The 23,264-nt window shown below is 44.9% G+C and overlaps 1 protein-coding gene across 3 annotated transcripts in view; it reads right to left on the reverse strand.

Annotated features, from left to right (window-relative positions):
* LOC139551015 (SPRY domain-containing SOCS box protein 4-like) overlaps positions 1-23,264 on the reverse strand; it is a 98,853-nt gene that overhangs the window by 48,252 nt on the left and 27,337 nt on the right. The window contains exons 2-4 of one of the 3 annotated variants that reach the window (XM_071362348.1): positions 16,860-16,947; positions 1,781-2,705; positions 848-1,604 (exon numbers count right to left, since the gene is read on the reverse strand). In XM_071362348.1, coding sequence (XP_071218449.1) covers positions 1,597-1,604; positions 1,781-2,513 — 741 coding nt within the window. In that variant the 5' untranslated portion in view covers positions 2,514-2,705; positions 16,860-16,947 and the 3' untranslated portion in view covers positions 848-1,596. Of the gene's footprint in view, positions 1-847; positions 1,605-1,780; positions 2,706-10,678; positions 11,101-16,859; positions 16,948-23,264 lie in introns of those variants that run through there. The other 2 variants (XM_071362346.1, XM_071362347.1) reach the window with 2 other exon arrangements.

The raw sequence follows: 23,264 nt of genomic DNA on the forward strand, positions 1-23,264 counted from the left end.
AGATGAGCAGGGTCCCTGGACATCTTTCTTCTGGTGTTTTTCAGAGTCAGTAGAAAGGCCTCTTTAATGTCCTAAGTTTTCATAGCTGTGACCTTAATTGCCTACAAGCATGGGAAACAGTGTTTAAACCCTTTACAATGAAGATCTGTGAAGTTATTTGGGTTTTTATGAATTCTTTGAAAGACAGGGTCGTTTCTTTTTTTGCTGAGAATAGACACACACAGAAAGTATTCAGACCCCTTCACTTTGTCCATGTTGTTACGTTACAGCCTTATTCTAAAATAGATTTAATATTTTTTTAAATCCTCAATCTACACACAATGACAAAGCGAACAGTTTTTTTAGAAACGTTAGCAAATCTATTAAAAAATAAACAAATGCATTATTTACATAAGTACTCAGACCCTTTGCTATGAGACTTGAAAATGAGCTCAGGTGCATCCTGTTTCCATTGATCATCCTTGAGATGTTTATATAACTTGACTGGAGTCCACCTGTGGTAAATTCAATTGATTGGACATGATTTGGAAAGGCACACACACACACACCTGTCTATATAAGGTCCCACAGTTGACAATGCATGTCAGTGCAAAAACCAAGCCATGAGGTCGAAGGAATTGTCCGTACAGCTACGACACAGGATTGTGTCGGGGCACAGATCTGGGGAAGGGTACCAAAACATTTCTGCAGCATTGAAGGTCCAAGAACACAGTGGCCTCCATTTTTAAATAGAAGTTTGGAATCACCAAGACTTCCTAGAGCTGGCCGCCTGGCCAAAAAAAACAAAAGTTTAACCGTCATCCAAAAGTCCATGACCATCACAGCCCTAGATATAAGACCACCACAGAAGTCTTAACGTGTTTTTATCCTTCATCATTTGGAATTGATATACTGCTTCTATACTATCATACAATGCGTTATATCTCAAAGTGATATGGCTGTATGTTACCAAATTAAACGTGACATATCGACAGTGCAGTAAACAAAGAACCCTGTTCATTGCGAAGCTAAATGACTTCAGTGTCCACACTCCCTCTTTATGGGATAGATAATGACAGAACAAGATACTGTAGGCAGATATGGTTCTGTTTGGCGTCTGTATCTGCCCTCTGATGTTCTGAACAGTAATTGTAGCTATTCCAGGAAAGCATCCTATAATGACGCAATGCAAAGTTCCATGCACCCTTCAAAACAGGCTTCCCAAACATATTTGTCCCCCAAGTTCTGAAAAAAAAAAAAAAGTTGTCTCAAGTCTCTTTTTGGACATAAAAAAATAAATACTAAAAAGACCAGCAAATCAGCTCCAAGTGATTTAAATTTTGGAAAGCTGTTCCAAAGTACTTGCACGCATAACTGAGAGATAGATATCTATCTATCTAAGCAAGGTTTGAAATGTTTTTGTCAAATATTACATCTGTTTGGTCTTCTTGCAGTCTACAAATGATTTGTAAATATGTTTCCGGCCACCTGACCATCCACTCAAGAAATTGGCCCGGGGCTGAAACTAGTTGAAGATCCCTGCTTTAAAGGCCTGCTTTCTTCATCTGTTCTCCTTCATGATCACTTTGGCTGAAAGGACCTCCTACCATGCTGCTTCTAATATCCTGTCAAATCAGCGGTAATGAAAAAAAAGAGGCTAATTATGCATTTTTCAATGTCGTCTACTATTAGTATATCACTGTATTACCATCTTATACAATGACGCATTGCGAAATACCTCTACTTATTAGTTCCTGTGAGAGATAGCAGAGAGGGGGGGGGGGGAAAGGAGGACACTTACGATCCAGTCCGTTGGCGTATCTCATGCTGATCTCACAGTGGCCCCACACAGCACTGACGATCGGGTACAGCTTCTTCCCCTTCAGGCCTCTGAATGCCACACCGAGGTACTGTCCGTCCACCATGAAACTCAACGTGCCCTCGTCCATATCCAACACCACTAGAAGAGCGTCCGGCAACACGAAAGCCTCCTCTGGCTCTAAGAAACACGGATATGAAGGTAGGGAAACCTGGGCCCGGTTCTTACTGTCATGGTACAGTCGGTTCCTGCCCAAGTCCCACCCCCAGGACTCCGAGTCACTGCCTACTAGTGCCGTGTAGCCGACCGAGTGTAAGGGGGCGTCGGACGTGGCTACTCCCACCACAGCGTGTGTCCCTCGCTGTCTCGCCGGCCAGTGGATCCGCCAGACGTGGAGACCCCGCGTGTAGCCCACTCTGCCACGGATGCAGTCGGTGCTCTGCGCTACAGGATGGCGGTGGAAGGTCAGTTTATCCTCCTCCTTGATGAAAACGTTGAGCGAGCGGTCCTCCGGGTTCCAGGCATGGCGGAGCTGGAGGTCAGGGGGCGCGGGGGGCATGTCCAGCAGCAGGTCCAGCCGCGGCGGCTTGTAGAAGTCAGGGCCCCGCAGCTCGGGGTGGAGGTGCCGGCGGTGGGTCGACGGGCGGAAGGAGGGCGAGCCACCCTCGCCACGACTGTCCACTGACTTGACACCGCCAGAGATCTTCTGACCCATGGTGTCGGCGAGAAAGGGGGAGAGGGGGAGGGAGGAAGGTTTTAGTTTGGGTCGGTTTCGTTCTTCTGTCGCCCCGGCGTTACTTCATTAAAGCGGATTTTTCGGTGCAGTAACCAGGGGAACCACAGGGAGCGGTGATGACGCACTCCTGTCGGTGGCTGACTCCACAACGCCGCTTTCAAAACGACACTCCTGAGAGGAGAAAGCAGAGAGAGAGGAATGTGAGTGCATGTAAGGGTACGTTACAGCTTATGACTGCTCCGTTCTGGCCCAAATCGCTGCCTCCTTGCAAAACACACTCAAACAAAGTTCCAGATACCAGAGAGAGAACGAGAGCTATAACAAAACACACCAAAAGTGAGATACTTCCCCTAGAGTAGAACTCAGAGGACACTAACGCTCCTTTAGATAATACATTTTCAATAACCGCCTTTTAGAAAAGCAGCCGCGTCGGCTGTATTGCTCCATCCGAGTTTCCAAAGCCTCATTTTTTTTTTTTACTAAACATAAATCCCTCCTTGCCGCAGAGTAATTGATCCATGGTGATGTGAAAAAGAACACTCTGTGAACTAGATAATGGAAGATTGGTTGATAAGCTAAAAATACTAGGGCCCTATGTAACAATAGCAGGCAGTTCCTGTTTGGGACACACACACACACACACACACACACTTCCTGCTCAGCTGAAATGACACATCAGTCTCTTCCAGGAATGAGGGATAGCTATTCCTGAACGCAGGGAAAGGGACACTCATACCAGACTGACACACCTCTTGGGGGTAGACACACAGTCAGCTGTGTGTGTAATATTATATAGTACTGTACACACAGATGTCAGACTGAAATACAGGTCTACTGTTGCTATGTAAGCTAATATCCCAGACACAAATGCAGTACTGTACAACACAACACTCAGACAGAGTGAGGTCAGCAACTGCCTGAGAGAGAGGTCTGTCTACGTAAGTTAACAGGAAGGAGGGTGACCAGACGGCCAGACAGCCACACAGCTGTGAGTCCTGCCCCCCCCCCCCCTCTCTCGGTCTTCCTCCCATTAAATGAGAAGAGGAATGAGGTCATGAGAGTTGGCAGTGTGTGTGTGGCACCAGAGAGTTCAGTTCCCAGCAGGGAGTGTGTGTCGTCTGTGTCGGTGTGTCCAATTAACTGTTCCGAGTGTGTCATAAGTGGGCAGGTGGGTTAGGGCTGGGTTCTTATGGAAGTTTCTGGGAGAATGGCATTAGCTACTCAGTAACTGTAGCCAAGCTGTAGTCGTGTGTGTGTGTGTGTGTGTGTGTGTGTGTCACTAGGTGTAGTTCTGCACAAGTGTCTTTCTCTGTATTATCTGTGTCTATGGCAGCGTTTACACAGGTAGCCCAATTCTGATATTTTCCCAAATAATTGGCAAAACAGCTGATCTGACTGGTCAAAAGCCAAATTAGTGGGGGGAAAAAAATCTGAATTGGCCTGCCTGCATGTACCCCTTTGTGCTATTGTATGTGTGTGTGTTAGTGTGTGTGTACACAGCATGTCCATTCCTCCCATTTCCCCCAGATGGCTCCTCTACATCGACCTCAGCTGACCTAGATCCAGTCTGGGAGGGCATGTGGGTGGTAACCTATCCATTACGCCTTCAAGGGGGTGCTTGACCTCTGACCTGCAACACCACGTTACCCCTCTGAAGGGGGCTAGACCCAGAGGTTGCAGTGAAGAGCTGCAACATACCAGCTGTTTACATTTAGATCATACCATCCCGTTTGAGTTAGATCGCTCTCCCTCTCTCCCGTCTCTGGCAGACTCCCTCGCTCGCTCCCCCCAGCCTTCTGACGACTTATTTAGGAGAGTCTGCTCTTCTCCGTCATCATCCCTTCTTTTAGCTAGGCTAGACAGGTATGGCAGTTAGGGGAGCAGAAAGGACAGCATATAGGATGGGAAAGAGCTAAATAATATTTTTTGAAGCATGATGAAATGGAGGTATATGAAGAGAAAGCAAGAGAGCGCACACACGAGCAAGAGTGAACACAAAGACAGAGCGCGAACGAGAGTGAAGACACAGACCGACAGAAAAAGTCACTGAAAAAGACAGACCCAAACAAAGGGAGGTCTAACGTGGGTGGGGGTGACTTGGCCACCTTCCCTATTACAACACTTTAAAAAAAAAAAAAATCAGTTGCATAATGTGTGTATAAAATCATTGCTCGGTCCCTTCTGCCTCAGAGCCATGCATATCCAAAATGCTCTGACTGGGGAGACAGGCTTTGATGTGACACACACACACACACGCAATCTCACTCAGACACAGCTCCTTCACACTGACATTCTTTTTTGTCACAGTAGAGCCATTATCTCGGAACAGCTACGCACAAACACAAGATGGAGGACTTCTAGGGAAAACTCATAATGTTTGGGAAATTACCAAAAAGATCACGGTCTGTCGGCTTCACAGGGGGAATAACCCAGACCAGCCTGTTAACGGGAATCCAAAACAGTGTGTGTTTAAAAAAGACCAACACATACCTAGCAACCCTGGTTCCAATTAGTGGTGTGTGTGTGTGTGTGTGTGTGTGTGTGTGTGTGTGTGTGTGTGTGTTGCTATGAAGTGTGAACTGCAGTGAAGAGTAAAACCTTTACAAACTATTCTACAACAACCGTTAGCATCTACATAATTTAGATTCATTTCTAGTGAGGATATGCCAGCAGTAGGTAGATTGAATGCAGTATGTTATTATTTAGAGTATGTCAAAATACAGGACAGAATTCCACAGGATGATTTGTCTTTAAGAGATAAGGAGGGACACTCCACACTGCTAACGGGGGCCGTTGATCCTATTAAGCCAAGGAGAAGACGGCGGGAGAGCTCTCAATCTATCCCTCTCTCCTCCATTTATTTCCATACTTCTCCCTCCAACTTTCCCTGTCAGTTTATTTAGCCTCTCTCCCTCCCGTCATCCCTCTAAATACTACATACGCCAGCCATAATCAGGCGGACCGCTGTCCAGATACAGAACGGACTCAATACGCGGGGTCACAGCTTTCTTTTAAAGAACCCAGTAGAATGCAGAAGGTGCAATTTTGAAATCAACTATTTATTTATTTAACTAGGCAAGTCATTTAAGAACAAATTCTTATTTACAAATGATGGCCTATCAAAAAAGGCCTCTTGCAGGGACAGGGGCCTGGGATTAAAAATAAATAAATAATAAATATAGGACAACACACATCACTACATAAAGAGAGACCTAACATAGCAAGGCAGCAACACAACATGGTACAAATAGTGCAAAGGGCAAAAAGCTAGAGACAACAATACATCACACAAAGCAGCCACAACTGTCAGTAAGAGTGTCCATGATTGAGTCTTTGAATGAAGAGATTGAGATAAAACTGTCCAGTTTGAGTGTTTGTTGCAGCTCGTTCCAGTCGCTAGCTGCAGCGAACTGAAAAGAAGAGACCCAGTGATGTGTATGCTTTGGGGACCTTTAACAGAATGTGACTGGCAGAACGGGTGTTGTATGTGGAGGATGAGGACTGCAGTAGATATCTCAGGGGGGAGTGAGGCCTAAGAGGGTTTTATAAATAAGCATCAACCAGTGGGTCTTGTGACAAGTATACAGAGATGACCAGTTTACAGAGGAGTAGAGTGCAGTGATGTGTCCTATGAGGAGCATTGGTGGCAAATATGATGGCCGAATGGTAAAGAACATCTAGCCACTCGAGAGCACCCTTACCTGCCAATCTATAAATTACGTCTACACAATCTAGCATGGATAGGATGGTCATCTGAATCAGGGTTAATTTGGCAGCTGGGGTGAAAGAGCAGCGGTTACAAGAAAACCTCAAGTCTAGATTTAACTTTAGCCTGCAGCTTTGATATATGCTGAGAAGGACAGTGCACCGTCTAGCCATACTCCCAAGTACTTGTATGAGGTGATTACCTCAAGCTCTAAACCCTCAGAGGTAGTAATAACACCTGTGGGAAGAACGGCATTCTTCTTACCAAACCACATGACCTTTGTTTTGAAGGTGTTCAGAACAAGGTTACGGGCTGAGAAAGCTTGTTGGACACTAAGAAAGCTTTGTTGTAGAGCGTTTAACACAAAATCTAGGCAGGGGCCAGCTGAGTATATAAATGGAAGAGAGCTTCCTACTGCCTGAGCTATGTTGTTGATGTAAATTGAGAAGAGCATGGGGCCTAGGATTGAGCCTTGGGGTACTCCATTGGTGACAGGCAGTGGCTGAGACAGCAGATTTTCTGACTTTATACACTGCACTCAGAGGTAGCTAGCAAACCAGGCCAAAGACTCCTCAAGACACATCAATACTCCTTAGCCGGCCCACATGAATGAAATGGTCTACAGTATCAAAAGCTTTGGCCAAGTCAAAAATAGCTGCCCAACATTGCTTAGAATCAAGGGCAATGGTGACATCATTGAGGAACTTTAAGGTTGCAGTGACACATCCATAACCTGAGTGGAAACCAGATTGCATACCCGAGAGAATACTATAGACCTCAAGAAGAAGTCAGTCAGTTGATTATTGACAAGTTTTTCCAACACTTTTGATAAACAGGGCAAAATAGAAATAGGCCTATAACAGCTGGATCTCCCCTTTAAAAAAAGGACTAACTGTGGCTGTCTTCCAAGCAATGGGAACCTCCCCAGAAAGGAGAGACAGGTTAAAAAGGTTGGAGAAAGGCTGGCGATGGTAAGGGCAGCAACCTTAAAGAAGAACGGGTCTAAACCATCTGACCCAGATGGGGGGGGGGGGGGGGGGGTCAAGTTTAAGGAGCTCCTTTAGCACCTCGGTCTCAGTGACCGTCTGCAGGGAGAAACTTTGTAGCGGGGCTGGGGAAAAAGAGGGAGAAGCGTCATGGATAGTCGCATTAGAAGGGGTGGGAGATGAGGAAATGTTGGCCGGGCAGGGATGCATGGCTGAGTCAAATAGGAATCCTGACTTAATGAAGTGGTGATTAAAGAGCTCAGCCATGTGCTTCTTGTCAATAACAACCACATCAACATTAAGGGACATGGGCAGTTGTGAGGAGGGTTTATTCCCCAGGTCTTTAACCGTTTTCCAGAACTTCTTGGGGTTAGACCCAGAGAGCGAGCACTGCTCCTTAAACTAACTTTGGCCTTCCAGATAGCCTGCCTGCTCTTATTTCTCATTTGCCTGAACGAGAGCCAGTCAGCCTGAGTATGCGTGTGCCGGGCCTTTTGCCAAATGCAATTCTTGAGGTGGAGTAACTCTGCAAGATCACGGTCGAACCAGGGGCTGAACCTATTTTTAACTCAAATTTTCTTTATGAAGGTGTGTTTGTTAACAATACCATTGAAAATATCAAAAAAAGAAGGTACAAGTGACAGAGGGGTTGATTCTATACCATTTTTGTTGTAACTAGACCATGTCAGCTAACATTCTTTAGCATGGTAGGTAAGTTAACATATCTAAACCTTGTACTTATCACAGCCAGATTATGTGCCCAGGGGCCTAGACCCACTGGGGTCCCCATTGATTTGGTTGCAGTTTGAGCCACTCAAATATGAACAGGAGACATCGCAAAATGCACACAAAAAAAAAAAGGTGCAGGAAATACGTTTTAAAACTGCTAAATATACACTCCGCCAACAAGAGGGGCGTGAACAATGATGTGTACATACACTAAATGTCTGACAGGGGCGCTGTATTAAAGCAAACACGGTCATCTTGGCACTCCCCCACCGTGTAAAAAATATTTTGGAAGCTATAGAAACACACTTATTAACGTCTACACACGTTTTGGACCAGTATATATTCTATTACAGATGCCTTAAATCCATAGATTTAAATTATATTATCTGAACATAAAAAACATGCATGGGTCACAAGGTGGTTTCTTTCTACAACAATAATTGACATCTGGACCTTTGCCACATAGGAAATGTGTGACCGAACCGGCTCAAATAGTATTTGAGTACCAATGACGTACGCCCACCCCTTTCTCCATGCCTTTGTTTCCTCATCCCTCGCTCTGTAGCAACAGTAAATCATCAGCGAAGGGTAAAACAGCACTTACACCCAATCAGTGGGTACAAATTATATCATGCTGCCGACAAAAACGGCCCAGGCAATTTGCAGTGCTGCAATCAATGAATGCTTGACAGGCAGCGATGTCTTCAGGAACACACACACAGAGCACTGTGATATGCCATGTGTTTTGGATGGCTAGCCTTTATGGGCATTTTAATAGTCATTGAGCACTTGGTTAAAAATGACACCAATATATCAGTTTGAATTTACACTGAACAAACAAAATGCAACAATTTCAAAGATTATACTGAGTTAGAGTTCATAAGGAATTCAGTCAATTGAAGTAAATAAATTAGGCCCTAATCTATGGATTTCACATGACTGAGAATACAGACCAAAAAAAATAAAAAATTGGGGCGTGTATCAGAAAACCCAGTCAGTATCTGGTGTGACCACCATTTGCCTCGTTCAGCGCGACATCTCCTTCGCGTAGAGTTGATCAGGCTGGTGATTGTGGCCTGTGGAATGTTGTCCTACTCCTTTAATGGCTGTGCGAAGTTTCTGGATATTGGCGGGAACTGGAACACGTGGTCGTACACGTCGATCCAGAGCATCCCAAACATGCTCAATGCGTGAAATGTCTGGTGAGTATGCAGGCCATGGAAGAACTGGGACATTTTCAGCTTCCAGGAATTGTGTACAGATCCTTACGACATGGGGCCATGCATTATCATACTGAAACATGAGGTGATGGCGGCGGATGAATGGCACGACAATGGGACTCAGGTAGGGTTGTTTGCGGTCCGCCACACCGGCAGTTATGCCCGCAGTAAAATTTTCACGTGACCATTGAGACATGGTAATCTCGTTTTATGAACTCTGGACATGCTTGGTAGTACCCATTTCGCTAACGACCATCAAGACCTAATGGTCTGGTACTCAGGGCTCTATTGTCCCTCTAACACCACTGACAGCAATGCAAATGCATTGATGTCGAAAATCACATCTAACAAGTAAAAGTACATTTAAGATAAGGTTGAGTAGTGGTTGACAGTGTATATGCCGTTCCACAGACATTTAAAACAAACATTACAATAATAATGAATGGCGGGGGTATTTTTTTCTTCTGTTCTCCAAATAGCATTTTAGAGTTAACCCTAACCCCTCCCGCCATATCCTAGGTTTAGCTGAACTGACGCCAGTGGTATAAACTCATAGAAGGGTACTTAACACACACACACACACACACACACACACACCGTTGCATGCTAGCGTTGCGGAGACACGCACAGCATAACAACCCAAAATGTAGATGGAACACGACTTCCTAACAGCTGTCTTCTCCCAAGCATAATGTTAGTCACTGCTCAAGGACTTTCCTCACAAACCACCCCACAAACAATATGGATTTGAACACACAGTATGGGCCAGAGAAACCCACCACAACCTCTGCTACTCTCTAAATCACCTCATCTAAGAAAGGGGGGGCGAAAGAGCGACGCACATAAACAGAATGGCAGACAGAGAGAAAGAGAGCGCGATAACAAGCCAAACAAGAGGTCAGCAGCTGACAAAACAAAAGAGATGAAGTCAGAATGAAACCCCGCTATCTAACCATCCCAGCAGCACAGCTCAGATGTACCCCCTCCCCTCTAACCTAAACATGGTAGGACAACAGAAACCTATAGCTGTGGCACAAAGCATATTAGATGAATGGAGGGGAGGGGAGGGGGGTATATATAGAAGTCAAAAGGTATAGAAAATGTCAGGTTTTAAAATAGATAAAAGCATATCTACTCCTGAATTCTAAGTGTCAGTAAGGGCATATGTGAGAATTCCCGACACACACGGAGCGGAGGAGGGAAGAGTATCCTGTACAGCTGGGGCCTCTGGTCCATTAGGGGAATTAAAGACGACAGGAAAAGACGGGACAGGGAAGAGAGGAAACACGCAGCATCTGGGAGAAATCTGGTGAGCCATGAGAGAGATGCAGGATGCCACACGCACACACACCGAGAATAATTAACTCTTTGTTAAGGAGTACATAGTCAAATAAACAGTACAGAGTGCATCACGAGGTATCGGCATCCCTCATTCACGCACACAAAAACGTAACTTTCACAAAAGCCATCCATCTCTAACACAGTCTTAAACAAGCCGCTTACAGTAGTAACAGCAGTGTAGCTCTTCTCTGTGAAACTCCGTGTCTCCTGTTCCACCTCAAAGCCGATAAAAAAAACGAATCAAGAGAAGAGCGGTGATAAAAGCTCTCCCTCTCTCCGTTGTGGAAAGAACAGATGAGAAAAGAGGAGAACAGAAAGAAGCCAGTTGAGTCCTGCTGAGGGAAAAGACACCCTCTCCCTAGAGCGGTGACCCACCCTCTCTTCCCACCCTGCCTGGCAGAAGCTAAGCCGTCCGGCCGCTATCGCTACTGCCCTCGGCGACTCTTGTTGCCGTGGCGTCCGTCGCCTGTCGCTATCGAGCACTCTTCTTCTTCAGAGTTAGTTTCAGTTCAGCACAGAGTGAGTGAGTGAGCGAGAGAGAGAGAGCGCGAGACAGTAGGACAAGGATAAGCGGGAAGGCTGGCTGCCTCATGCTGAAAGCCAAACCCCTCTGATCTCATCAAGCAGGGTTACCGACGGAGACCAGACAGACGGGCAGCTGGGGGGGAACACGCCCATTTCATTTCCCTCACCCCATCTGAGCCCAACCAACCTACCATACAGATACCGAGAGACACGCAGCAAACGCATAAAATACACACACACGGATAGAACACACTTCTACAATCATATAGTCTAAGCCTATATTAACATAACCATACTTACTCATATGGTATATACACATACAAATCATGCCTTTATGCAGAATCTAAACACACAACGTAATACAAACAGATTTCATACACATAGTGGCATTTAAACAGTTATTTATGTGCTCCATTCCAGACACACAGTTTGACAGATTTTTCCTGCCATAGACAGACCTAATAAAAAAGTTCAGCTCAAGACACAGTACATACACACACATCCCTCCGGCAGCAGCACAGACAGTGTGAGTGTTCCATCGTCATGAATGAGGCACAGAGTATCTGAGTGGACTTCCTATTTCCTGGGCCACGCGGACCACCGGGGAGCACTAACTGACACCACACCGGGCCTGAACCTCCACCTCTCTGCACCGCACACGCAGACTACTCAATCGCCCCCTTTCACCCTCCCAGTCCCACCTCAGCCCACTACTGTGGAGCGAGGTAAAGGGGAAACGCGTAGCACTGTAAAAACACAAGCCCTCGCTGCGGATCAACTGAGTCAAATATACTTCTAACCCCATTTACCTTTCCCCAACACACACACTAAAATTACTCACTGTTAGCCATTATAGCCACGGGGGCTAGCCCACGTAGGTTAAACGGCCGACAATGTAGGCAGTCACCGTAGGCTAAACATAATATACATTACCAACGCTTGTGTGTTTCAGATATTTGTTTCAAAGAAAGAAGTTGAAAGTAACTACGGTGTGTTCAAAGATAGGCAACTTTGAACCGAACCGTTTCCCTCCCATTAGCTAGACATGCACGGCATGGCAACCCCTTCAAATTAGTGGATTTGGCTATTTCAGCCACACCAGTTGCTGACAGGTGTATAAAAAATATTTAAAAAATAAACGAGCACACAGCCATGCAATCTCCATTGACAAACAGTAGAATGGCCTGTACTGAAGCGCTCACTTTCAACATGGCACCGTCATAGGATGCCACCTTCCCAACAAGTCCGTTCATCAAATTTCTGCCCTAATAGAGCTGCCAAGTCAACTAAGTGCTGTAATTGTGACGTAGAAACATCTAGGAGCACACAAGTGCAAAGAACAGGACCAGCGAGTGCTGAAGCACGTAAAAATCTGTCCTCGGTTGCAACACTCACTATCGAGTTCCAAACTGCCTCTAGAAGCAACGTCAGCACAATAACTGTTCATCTGGAGCTTCATGAAATGGGTTTCAATAGCCGAGCAGCCGCTTCTCATCTCTGTGGTAGTCTAAGTGAATTATGCAATACGCCTCCGCCTGTAATATTTCATTTATAAGGGTGTGGTCAAGTCTACCAGTCGTCCCTGGTGAGGACTCCATTGATTGAGTCCAAACTGTCTCCTTCCTGTTCCTATGCTTTTCCTTTTGGGGGCACTCTGCAGGAGTGTCTGCCCTATGATGGGATGTGTGAGGTTGTCATCTCAACATTGACTTACACACTATCCCCAATTCAGTGTGTGCATTTAAGGGGGGTTAGAAATACTGAACCGTAACGATTTCAGTTTAAGGGAAAATGACCACTGCTACGTCCTGACAATGTAATTGAGGTTACTGCTTATGTGTGTGAGGAAAGTGTCTCGAGCATCATTTTAAATGTCGAGACCAGAATAAGGGGAGGGACAAAGACGCTCAACAGGCACGTCGCGCTCCATTGTCGTGCACACTGTTTCATTATGTTTCCTGATGCGATCAGGACACGCAGGTTGGAATAAACACAAATTAAAAACGCTGACCAACTATATTAAATTTGGGGACAGGTCAAAACGCATGAAACATTTATGGCAATTTAGCTAGCTAGCTTGCTGTTGCTATCTCATTTGTCCCGGGATATAAACATTGGGTTGTTATTTTACCTGAAATGCACAAGGTCCTCTACTCCGACAATTAATCCACAAATAAAAGGGTAAACAGAGTTAGTTTCTAGTAATCTCTTCTTCTTTGGACTTTATATGGCGGATGGCAACCAATTTCAAGGTGCATTACCACCACCAACTGGACTGGTGTGTGGGCCTCAGTTCATCTTTCAATCACTCACATGGGTATATGCTCCTAAAACCTATGAGGAGATGGGAGAGGCAGGACTTGCAGCGTGTTTTCACATATAGTCAGCCAGTTGCGGATGGATTATTAGCAATTGCAGGCGGGTGCAGGTGAACAAACAGCGGACCCACGCATCACTAGAGTGTGTGCGTGTGCGCTGGGATGAAGGGGTGAGTGTAGGGTGAGCTTCGTTACAGTGTGAGAGGGGGTTAATCTTCAGGACAACCCCCCCCCCCCTCCCTCTCCCCATAGAAAGAATAGGGACCAGGGTACCCCATATTGTCAGTAAGCTGCTCATAGAGGCCAGAGAGCGAAAGTGTGTGTGAACCATCTTCTGCCAACACACGTGTCGTAGACCAAGCCTCCCAACCGTTCAACACAAGGCCCAAGGGAGCGAGAAAGGGAGGAGGGGATGAATGGAGATAAGAAAAACAATGCAGGGTACTAGAGCCCTAAGGATTCGGATAGAGGAGGATGGAGAGAAAGAGGAGGACGCTCATCTGGCAGTCATCAGAGTGACCCCAGACAGATGGCAAACAAACAGAAAGAGGAAAGCTTCAGTTTGGAAAGGGTGAAACGGATGGGGAGGAGAGGGGGACAGAGGGAAGACTCACCCACTGCTCATCCGTCGTCCTTCCTCCCATACGTGTGAACATAAACACACACACACCAGATTGATGGGTTCAGGGGCCAGCCACAATTTAAGTCTCTCTGTACTGTGAATAAATGTTCTCTAACACCACGTAAGGGCACAGGAAATTTCTCTACAGCAGGGTTCCCCAACTGGCAGCACGAACATAAGACTGTAAAAACACCAGAAAATCAGCTCCAAGTGATACCATCCGCTCAAAAAATAAAATAATCCCACGGCTGGATCTACTTGATAATCAGCATGAGAATGGGTCATCTTGCTTATAGACTATAATCATTCAGGGCAGAGGACTGAAGCATGCATACAGACAGCAGGTAAATAATAGTACTACTAAGGTTTACAATTGATACACTTAAGTGGAGTAGGATGCTGAGAGCTGAAATGATATGTTTCCATCTTTCTCACACACAGTCTATCTCTGTGTCAACATGCTTCTGGGGTCCCAGATAGCTGAAGGGACTAGAAATGGAATTTATGATTCGTATAGACCCTCCATCTCCTACGCCCTCCATCTCTGTTTCTCGCCATCTCCCAACGTCGGTCTCTTCCGCTCTTTCCCTAACGCTCCCCCCCTCTCCATCTCCCCAAACATTTCCTCCATTTTCCAGTAAACCCCAGTTCTTGTGATACAGACCGCACTCACCCAGACTGTGAGGGTCATAAGGGGGTAAAAGGTTACAGGTCACAGTTAAATCTGATTGATGGCCTCCACCCCTCCATCTCCATGTCCCTCTCTCCCTTCTATCCTGGCATCTGCTGTCTGAGTCTGTCGCTCACGACCCCTTGTTGCCACACGTCGAATTTTCCCCTAGCTATCCCACAGTACCCCTAAAATCTCACACACACACATTTGTTCAATTTCATTAGTTGAATGTCTACCATGCAATTGTTTTGTTTTTTTCTCGCTTTCCATTGTTGTCAGGTTTAACTGTGTAATTGTAATAACACAGCATATTGTCACTGGCTATTGTGCCAGAGGACTATAGCTACATATGACAGAGATCCAGACCACTGTACTCTTTATACATTAGATTTTTTTTTAAATGGTACAAATAAAGTCAGTAACGGGTCAACGCCTAATTCCATTATTTCCACAATTTTTCTGCAAAAATTCTGTTTCTTTGTTTAGTTTTTCCAGGTTTCGCTCTCAAAATTGCACTTTAATAGAAAAACTAAATTGGACATTCTAAAGCCAGGTTGAGAAACCCGTTTTCTGTTAAATGGAAAGGTTGTCATCATTAACGACTACAACAGTGGTAGACAAACGTGCACACACAGAGGGGCATTTGCGTGCCGTTGCCTCTTGAGAAAGTTTAAGGAAAATCCCTTAACCATTTTGTTCATGTCTTAACATAATCTTGGACAAAGTAATACATTTTCTAATAAAGTTCAATAGATGAAGTTGATTTCACAGATTTTATAGGGGCCCCATCTGGTGCATCCCCGCTTCCCTGTTGACCTTCCCCCCCTTTCTAAAATAAGGAAAACGGTGCATCCCTCACCTCACTCACTTATTCACTACTGGATATCAATGCGCTAGCTCGTGCCTATCAAAATAGTTAGATTTTTCACCACAGCAAGAACTAGAGTTGGTCGGTATCTAGATTTGCATACATTCATACAGTTCCTGTACCATACGGTATCATTGGCAGTGCCATTTCTTTCCAAACATAATATATATAAATCATAATAATAATAGTGCTAACAAATGCTAAAAAAGTACCAATGAATTCCCATAGCGGATGCCAGCTAAATGCTAACAAGCGCAAGGGAACGTAAATAAAAGTTCAACTTCATTAGCTGTGGTAATTGCAATATCTCAAAAAGGTTTGCTGCACACACAAAACAAATATCAGGCAGCAGGGATCTTGATCCATGAGGGGATTGATTGTCTCTGCTGCTGTAAAAAAAAAAAGAAGCTTTATCTTGCAAACTAGACACTTAGCTAGCAGGTAAGCAAACCAAATGCATAACTGGAGCCATGAGCATGACACATCTTATATAAAAGTTAAACTTATAAGATTTTATGAACAAAATTTAAAACGCAACGTGCAACAATGTTACTGAGTTACAGTTCATACGGAAATGAAAAGGGACCGAGGAAATGGTAGTGAACAGCATTTCTGCCTCTGAAATATTCAGGGCACCAGTCACTGGACAGTAAACAGGAGCAAGGCGCTGAGGTTTCACCCTGCATTCACTAGGTTTAAGAGGCTTTCAGTGAGGAGGGAGTGTGTGTGTGTGTGTGTGTGTGTGTGTGTGTGTGGTGTAATGCACTCATGTATATTCCCACATACAGCAATGTTTCCTCACCATTATTTACCTGGTTTATCGGGGTCAATGCAAATAATCAAAGATGTCAGCTAACACCACCACCAGAGAGCTAGGCTCATACATGTTACGACTGACCTAGTTTCACTGAGTGTGTTGTGAGCGTTTCTATATAAGGCGCCCACTGAAAGAGAAGACTTAGCAGTACACCCAACCCCTTAGGAGTTTGGGCCGGCACGATACTGGGAAAAGGGTCCTGCCCCTTATCAGGTCAATGGAGCAGTGGTCCTTTGTATCTCAGTTGGTAGAGCATGGCGCTTGTAACGCCAGGGTCGTGCATTCAATTCCCGGGACCAGCCTTACGTAAAAATGTACGCACGCACGACTAAGTCGCTTTGGATAAACACAAAAGCGTATTATATTTAGCAACGTACATGTACCGTCTGCTATACACTTAAGAATCACCCAGTTACAAATCGCCCAAACCATGGGTAAGACACATTCACATACTAACAATAAGGTTCACTTTCAAGGATCAAATGGGTCAAGCAAGAATCAAACAAGAGCAATGTATTACCTGTTGGTTCTTAGGAAAGCAACATCTTCAGTCTGTTGGTGTGCTTCTGGTTCAAAGTTGTAAGATCAGTACAACAGATGGTGTGAGTCTGCAACAGATAAGAGATAGATATTGAGTTATCAAGCAAACAGTAGAGAGAAAACTTCTCATGAGTGGCACGTGTAGCTTATTGTCGGCCACAAGTCAGTGGCACTTGTCTCTGGGTGCCGTGGCATGCAAGTTGGAATTAAAATTACGCAATTAAAAGTGAAATGACAAGGATAGTCTACAACAACCATGAGCCAACAGGCTGCTGCTTAATATTTCGAAAGGAGTCGGTGTTGTAATTGTGTAGGATGGGGACGGGTAGCGTAGTGTTGATAAAACGTTTACTGGAGACAGGAGACCAAGTGGAGACATAGGACGAGGTGGATATTTGTATAATAAGGCCGTTTTATTCAAGTGTAAAGATATCAGGCAAAAGCGTGCACGGCCCCTTTCTGTCTAATTCTTATGGAATCGTCGGAGAAGAGAACGCTCTACACAGTACATACAGATTATATAGACAACTAGCAAAGTAGGTTGATCTTGAAGTCTGGCCTTCCGATTGGTCGATCTGGGTCGTGGGTAATCCTGTTCGGCCTGATGTCGACGTTTCCATTGGCCCTTCCCACAGTTCATTGTCTTATAGTCTCATCCTTGAGCAGAATGCATATGCATCTGTTTTAACAGAGTCCTATTCATGGGGGAGGGTTGAGTATGTGGGTCTGTGGTTACTTAACAAGGTACAAAATGTGGGGGTATAGTGGGGGATGGGTGGATGTTGTGCCAAGTTATAGCTTATGTTGAGAAGTGGTTAAAACAAGTTACCAGTATCTTATACAATTTCTTACAGTAGCTGGGTTTCTCAACTCCACCATATGTACATTCTGAGTTGGGTTGCACAACTGTGGGCAGAGTGTACCGTCAACTACAGAGTCCCTGTTAGTCGATACACCCACCCACGGTTTCCACGTATTTGATTAACGTTTTATTAAATAGTATGGATTTCCACAAGGAAAGAAAGGCAGGCAGCTACAGAGGACATAGGTAATTGTTTAAGAATGAAAACATGTTGAAGTATCGTCTGACAGCGGCTCGATGTAGTCGGAGAAACAGTCCACACGCTCATCTCCACGCAACTCCATTGATGTGATGTACATTGTGGAGTTGAGAAAAACGTGGCTAGGGAAAGCGCAGCCTATGTAGCCTCAAATAGCCAACCCAGCTAGCTAGCGTAACGAGCTTCTCTTCTCGGTGTGATGCAATCAAAACAGGTACTATGTCATCACATTGGATGATGAATAACCTACAGTAGCTAGAGTAACTACTGCGTGTCAGCTTGGTTGCCGTGGTCTCTTTCCCTCCTCTCGCCACTCACACACATACCGCACAGCCCCTCCCCCACCTGCTGATCTCTATGTACGCATCAACAGCTTCAGTTAATAACAATATTTTATTTTAATTATTCTGCCGCTTCCCTCACTTGGATCGGATCTGGACACGACCGGGCCTATACGGGGCCAGGTCTGGTTGTCCTCGGGTCTGTTCGGACTGGGTTTCCAGATTTTAAATTGTTATTTATTTGAGTAAGCCCCGGGTCCATTTTGGAACTTGTTGGACCTGAGAAGACCTCAACAGAGAAAACAACCCATGGAATGATGCAAGTTGAGTGTGTGAAAAACAAGACAAATGTGAACCGATAGTATTCAGCTGCAGCAGCAGACATGGCTCCCAGTGGAAGTTGCCCTGAGGCACAGATCTAGGATCAGCTTACTCTCCCTGAATCCCTGAGACGTCCTTTTCCTGTTGAAAAGCGATATCCCAAGTATAAACACAGTGACGTGCACACACACACTAAAGGGTAAAAAGAGAATACTAGTGTTTTCTGCCAACTTCAAGGAGTAAGGCATTCAAGGAGTTGGCTTGATGGGAAGTCATGTCATCGGCCTTGAGGAACAATGAAGGAGGAATAGATAACAAATGAGGGAAAAAAAGAGACATCTTAGTCCTCGGAATGAGTGGAATTTTTGCATATGCACCATGGTTTTGAAACTCAATTTGCTACAGAGATTTTAAGAATGGTTTCATATTTAAAATATCACCCTCAATGTGAATGAAGTGGACAGGAAAGTATGTGGTGTGTGTTTGGCAAATATGGAGTGGTATGTTAATCTTATTCAGATTCATAAAACATACACACACCAACATGCCCGCACACACACACAATGTCATTTTTGTCAAAAGAGTGTATTTTCATGAGAGAGTATCTTTACATAAACACAGAACTGTCGGTCAAAGAGGCTTTTCAGATGGGGGCTCTTTGCACATCACACACACTTAGAGATAGAGTACACACACACAGAGAGAGAAAACGCTGACACACTCAGCACTTTGCTGCGCGGCCCAGGCCAGGGGAAAGCCCATGAGGCTGGCTGTCTGGTTTATGGTTTCTCCATTTCCTCAAGACCGGGGTGGGCTGTGGAGCTAAATAAGCCACTTTACCCTGGGATTAGTGGGAAGACAGGTCTCTCCCTCACACACAGAAACACACGCGTGCGTAAACACACAAACATGCAGGCCCACAATCTCTACAAAACAGATTGTAAAACATTTTTTAAATCTTGTCATTTTCAAAGATCTCCACTCAGCTTTAGAAACCCAGTCAATAACTTTTACAGTCTCAGTAATAGAGCACTGCTTTTGAGACATTGCATACAAGGCTCCTCATTCCAATAGGGCACACATGTATATTTATATTCCGGACTCTGACATTCCTCATTCTACTTTAGAGTATATAGGAGTACCACATTATGAGTCATAGTACCCATAAATGGTTTCAATCATTTTTCACCACTCCTTTTTCCTCAGATGATTTTATAAACACTTCAAATAAGGGCTGTGTCTCATATTGGCTTATCCTGGTTTGACGTTTTGATAACCGTGTAAATCTCTCTAGGACAAGTTGCCTTTCGTCAATATGCCTGTATTTACCCTCCCAAAACAAAATGCTAAATGTGGCTATCAGAAGAAGAAAAAAACTACAAATGTCATGATGATCTGGACGAGACTGCCGAACCGAGGCGAAGGTAAGAATCTCTCTGGATTAACTACCTAATGTTAGCTATAATGTAGTAAAATATAAATTGGCAACATCTCTTTAAAATTGACACAATACCTCTTAGCAAAGGTGTCAGCTAAAGAAGACATACAGGAGCCTGCAGGGATTTGTAGTCTTGCATGATGTCTACTTTGATGCTAATTGGGATTTTTGAATCTGAGCGTAAATATCAAATCGTCACATGCACCGAATACAACAGACCTTAGAGTGAAGCCCTTAACCAACAATGCCTTAAGAAAAAAAATGTAAAACAAGTGTTGAGTAAAAAAATATATTTTTTAAAATAGCTAAGTAGAAAATAAAGACACAAATAATTAAACAGCAGCAGTAAAATAACAAGCGAGGCTATATACAGGGGGTACGGGTACAGAGTCAATGTGCGGGCACACCGGTTAGTCGAGGTAATATGTACATGTAGGTAGAGTTAGTGACTATGCATAGATTATAAACAGAGAGTAGCAGCAGCGTAAAAGAGGGGTATGGGTAGCCATTTGATTAGCTGTTCAGAAGTCATATGGCTTGGGGGTAGAATCTGTTTTGGGACCTCGACTGGGCTCTCATGTACCGCTTGCCGTGCGGTAGCGAGAGAGAACAGTCTATGACTAGGGTGGCTGGAGTCTTTGACAATTTTTAGGGCCTTCATCTGACACCGCCTGGTATAGAGGTCCTGGATGGCAGGAAGCTTGGCCCCAGTGATGTACTGGGCAGTACACACAACCCTCTGTAGTGCCTTGCGGTCGGAGGTCGAGCGGTTGCCATACCAGGCAGTGATGCAACCAGTCAGGACGCTCTCGATGGTGCTGCTGTGGAACCTTTTGAGGATCTGAGGAGCCATGCCAAATCTTTTCAGTCTCCTGAGGGAGAATCTGCGTTGTATTTCACACTTCACGACTGTCTTGGTGTGTTTGGACCATGATAGTTTGTTGTGATGTGGACACCAAGGAACTTGAAGCTCTCAACCTGCTCCACTGCAGCCCTGTCGATGAGAATGGGGGAGTGCTCGGTCCTCATTTTCCTGTAGTCCACAATCATCTCCTTTGTCTTGATCACGTTGAGGGAGAGATTGTCCTGGCATCACACGGCCAGGTCTCTGACGACCTCCCAATAGTCTGTCTCATCGTTGTTGGTGATCAGAACTACCACTATTGTGTCATCGGCAAACTTGATGGTGTTGGAGTCGTGCCTGGCCATACAGTCATGAGTGAACAGGGGACTGTGCTCAGGAGGGGACTGAGCACACACCCCTGAGGGGCCCCCCCATGTTGAGGATCAGCGTGGCAGATGTGTTGTTCCTTACCCTTACCACCTGGGTGTGCCCCGTCAGGAAGTCCAGGAGCCAGTTGCAGAGGGAGGTGTTTAGTCCCAGGGTCCTTAGCATATTGATGCGCTTTGAGGGCACTATGTAGAGTTGTAGTCAATGAATAGCATTCTCACATAGGTGTTCCTTTTGTCCAGGTGGGAAATGGCAGTGTTGAGTGCAATAGAGATTGCATCATCTGTGGATCTGTTGGGGTGATAAGACTAAAATAATGATAAAAAATAAAATAAATACATTTGAAAAAGTCACCTTATCTGCGAGAAAGATTCAGTTATCAAAATGTCACGCCAGGGTAAACCTACACGAAACAGTCCTTATTTTAAGTGTTTCTAAAATCCCCTATTGGAAAAACGGTGGAAAATCGATTGGAACCATTTCCCTGTTATTATGACACCTCCATTGTGGGGCTCTATTGCTAGGTATTACTGGACTGTTGGAGCAAGGAAAATAAGCATTTCGCGACACCCGCGATAACATCTGCAAACCGTGTGTACGCAACCAAGAACATTTGATTCCATACATCCATCTTAAACCTACAGTATAAAAAAGGTCTCCAAATAAGGAAGCTACGATGATATTCCACAATGATATAATGGAGCTGATACCCATATGAAACTGAAGGCCAATAGACGCCGAAGCAACAGAACCCTGAACAGCTTCTACCCCCAAGCCATAAGACCACTAAATAGTTAAGCAAATAGCTACACGGACGATCTGCATTGACCCTTTTTGTGCCAACTCATCAGGAGTTTATTATCTGTCACTTTATCCCTAGTTATATGTACACCACATACACTACATGACCAAAAGTATTGACACCTGCTCGGCCAACATTTCCTTCCAAAATCATGGGCATTAATATGGAGTTCGTCTCCCCCCCCCCCCCTTTGCTGCTATAACAGCCTCCACTCTTCTGGGAAGGCTTTCCACTAGACGTTAAAACGTTGCTCCGGGGACTTGCTTCCATTCAGCCACAAGAGTGTTGGTAAGATCAGGCAATTAGGCCTGGCTCGCAGTCGGCGTTCCAATTCATCCCAAAGGTGTTCGATGGGGTTGAAGTCAGGGCTCTGTGCAGGCCTGTCAAGTTCTGAAATGTGATTTGATTTTCAACCTCATATTCATCATCTCTAGCACCATACCAGTGTTCACATGTGAAAACGGAGTGTTTCTACATTTAAAAAAAAAAGGGATACCCAATGACATCAAGTCTTAACATTTTAAAAACAATGATATTCAAAAACACAGATTTGAGGTGACGTGGCGAGCAAGAAAATGCCCCCCCTCTGGCTAGAAACTGGTTGCACGTTTCCCCAAAAAGATATATATTTTTAAGAACCTTTATTTTTTTCAACCACAGATCATAGGTGTTTTCACATACAGACACTGGTATGGTGCTGGATGTTGAGAAGTGGTGGAATGAAACCCAGAACCCTATGAGGAAGATGTCCTTCTAATGTTTCTATGACAACCACGGAGGAAGGCATGGCACACACACGTGCTGTCGACAGACAGGGATGGATGCACGCAAAAGACAACTTCCCTCATGAAGACAGAAAAGGGGGGGGGGGGGGGTGAGGGTATGAAGGGGGAAGTAGGCCAAATATAGGAACAGTATAATGAGCTGGGTTCCTATCGTTACATGTTCTCCTCCACTCCATCCCATCTTTCACTTAATCCAAATGCCCAACCAGTCAACGGCAGAAACCCTCATTCTACCTCACTGCTAAATTTCCCAGAGGCCCGAGAGGAGCAGTTTCTGTCCTCGAGTGTGTAGGTAGGCCCTGTTCGAATAGGCTACTTGTAAAATGCATCTTCAGCTTCTCCCCTCACTTGAGGGCATCACCATGTAGGCCTAGCCATCTACTAGATCCTTGCTTTCATCGATCCGATAGTGTGAGATCAGTGATGACCTCAAGTAAGGATGGAAGGGAAGAAAGATGAAAAAAGG

This window comes from Salvelinus alpinus, chromosome 23 (genome assembly GCF_045679555.1).
Source record: "Salvelinus alpinus chromosome 23, SLU_Salpinus.1, whole genome shotgun sequence".
Classification (NCBI taxonomy): Eukaryota; Metazoa; Chordata; class Actinopteri; order Salmoniformes; family Salmonidae; genus Salvelinus; species Salvelinus alpinus.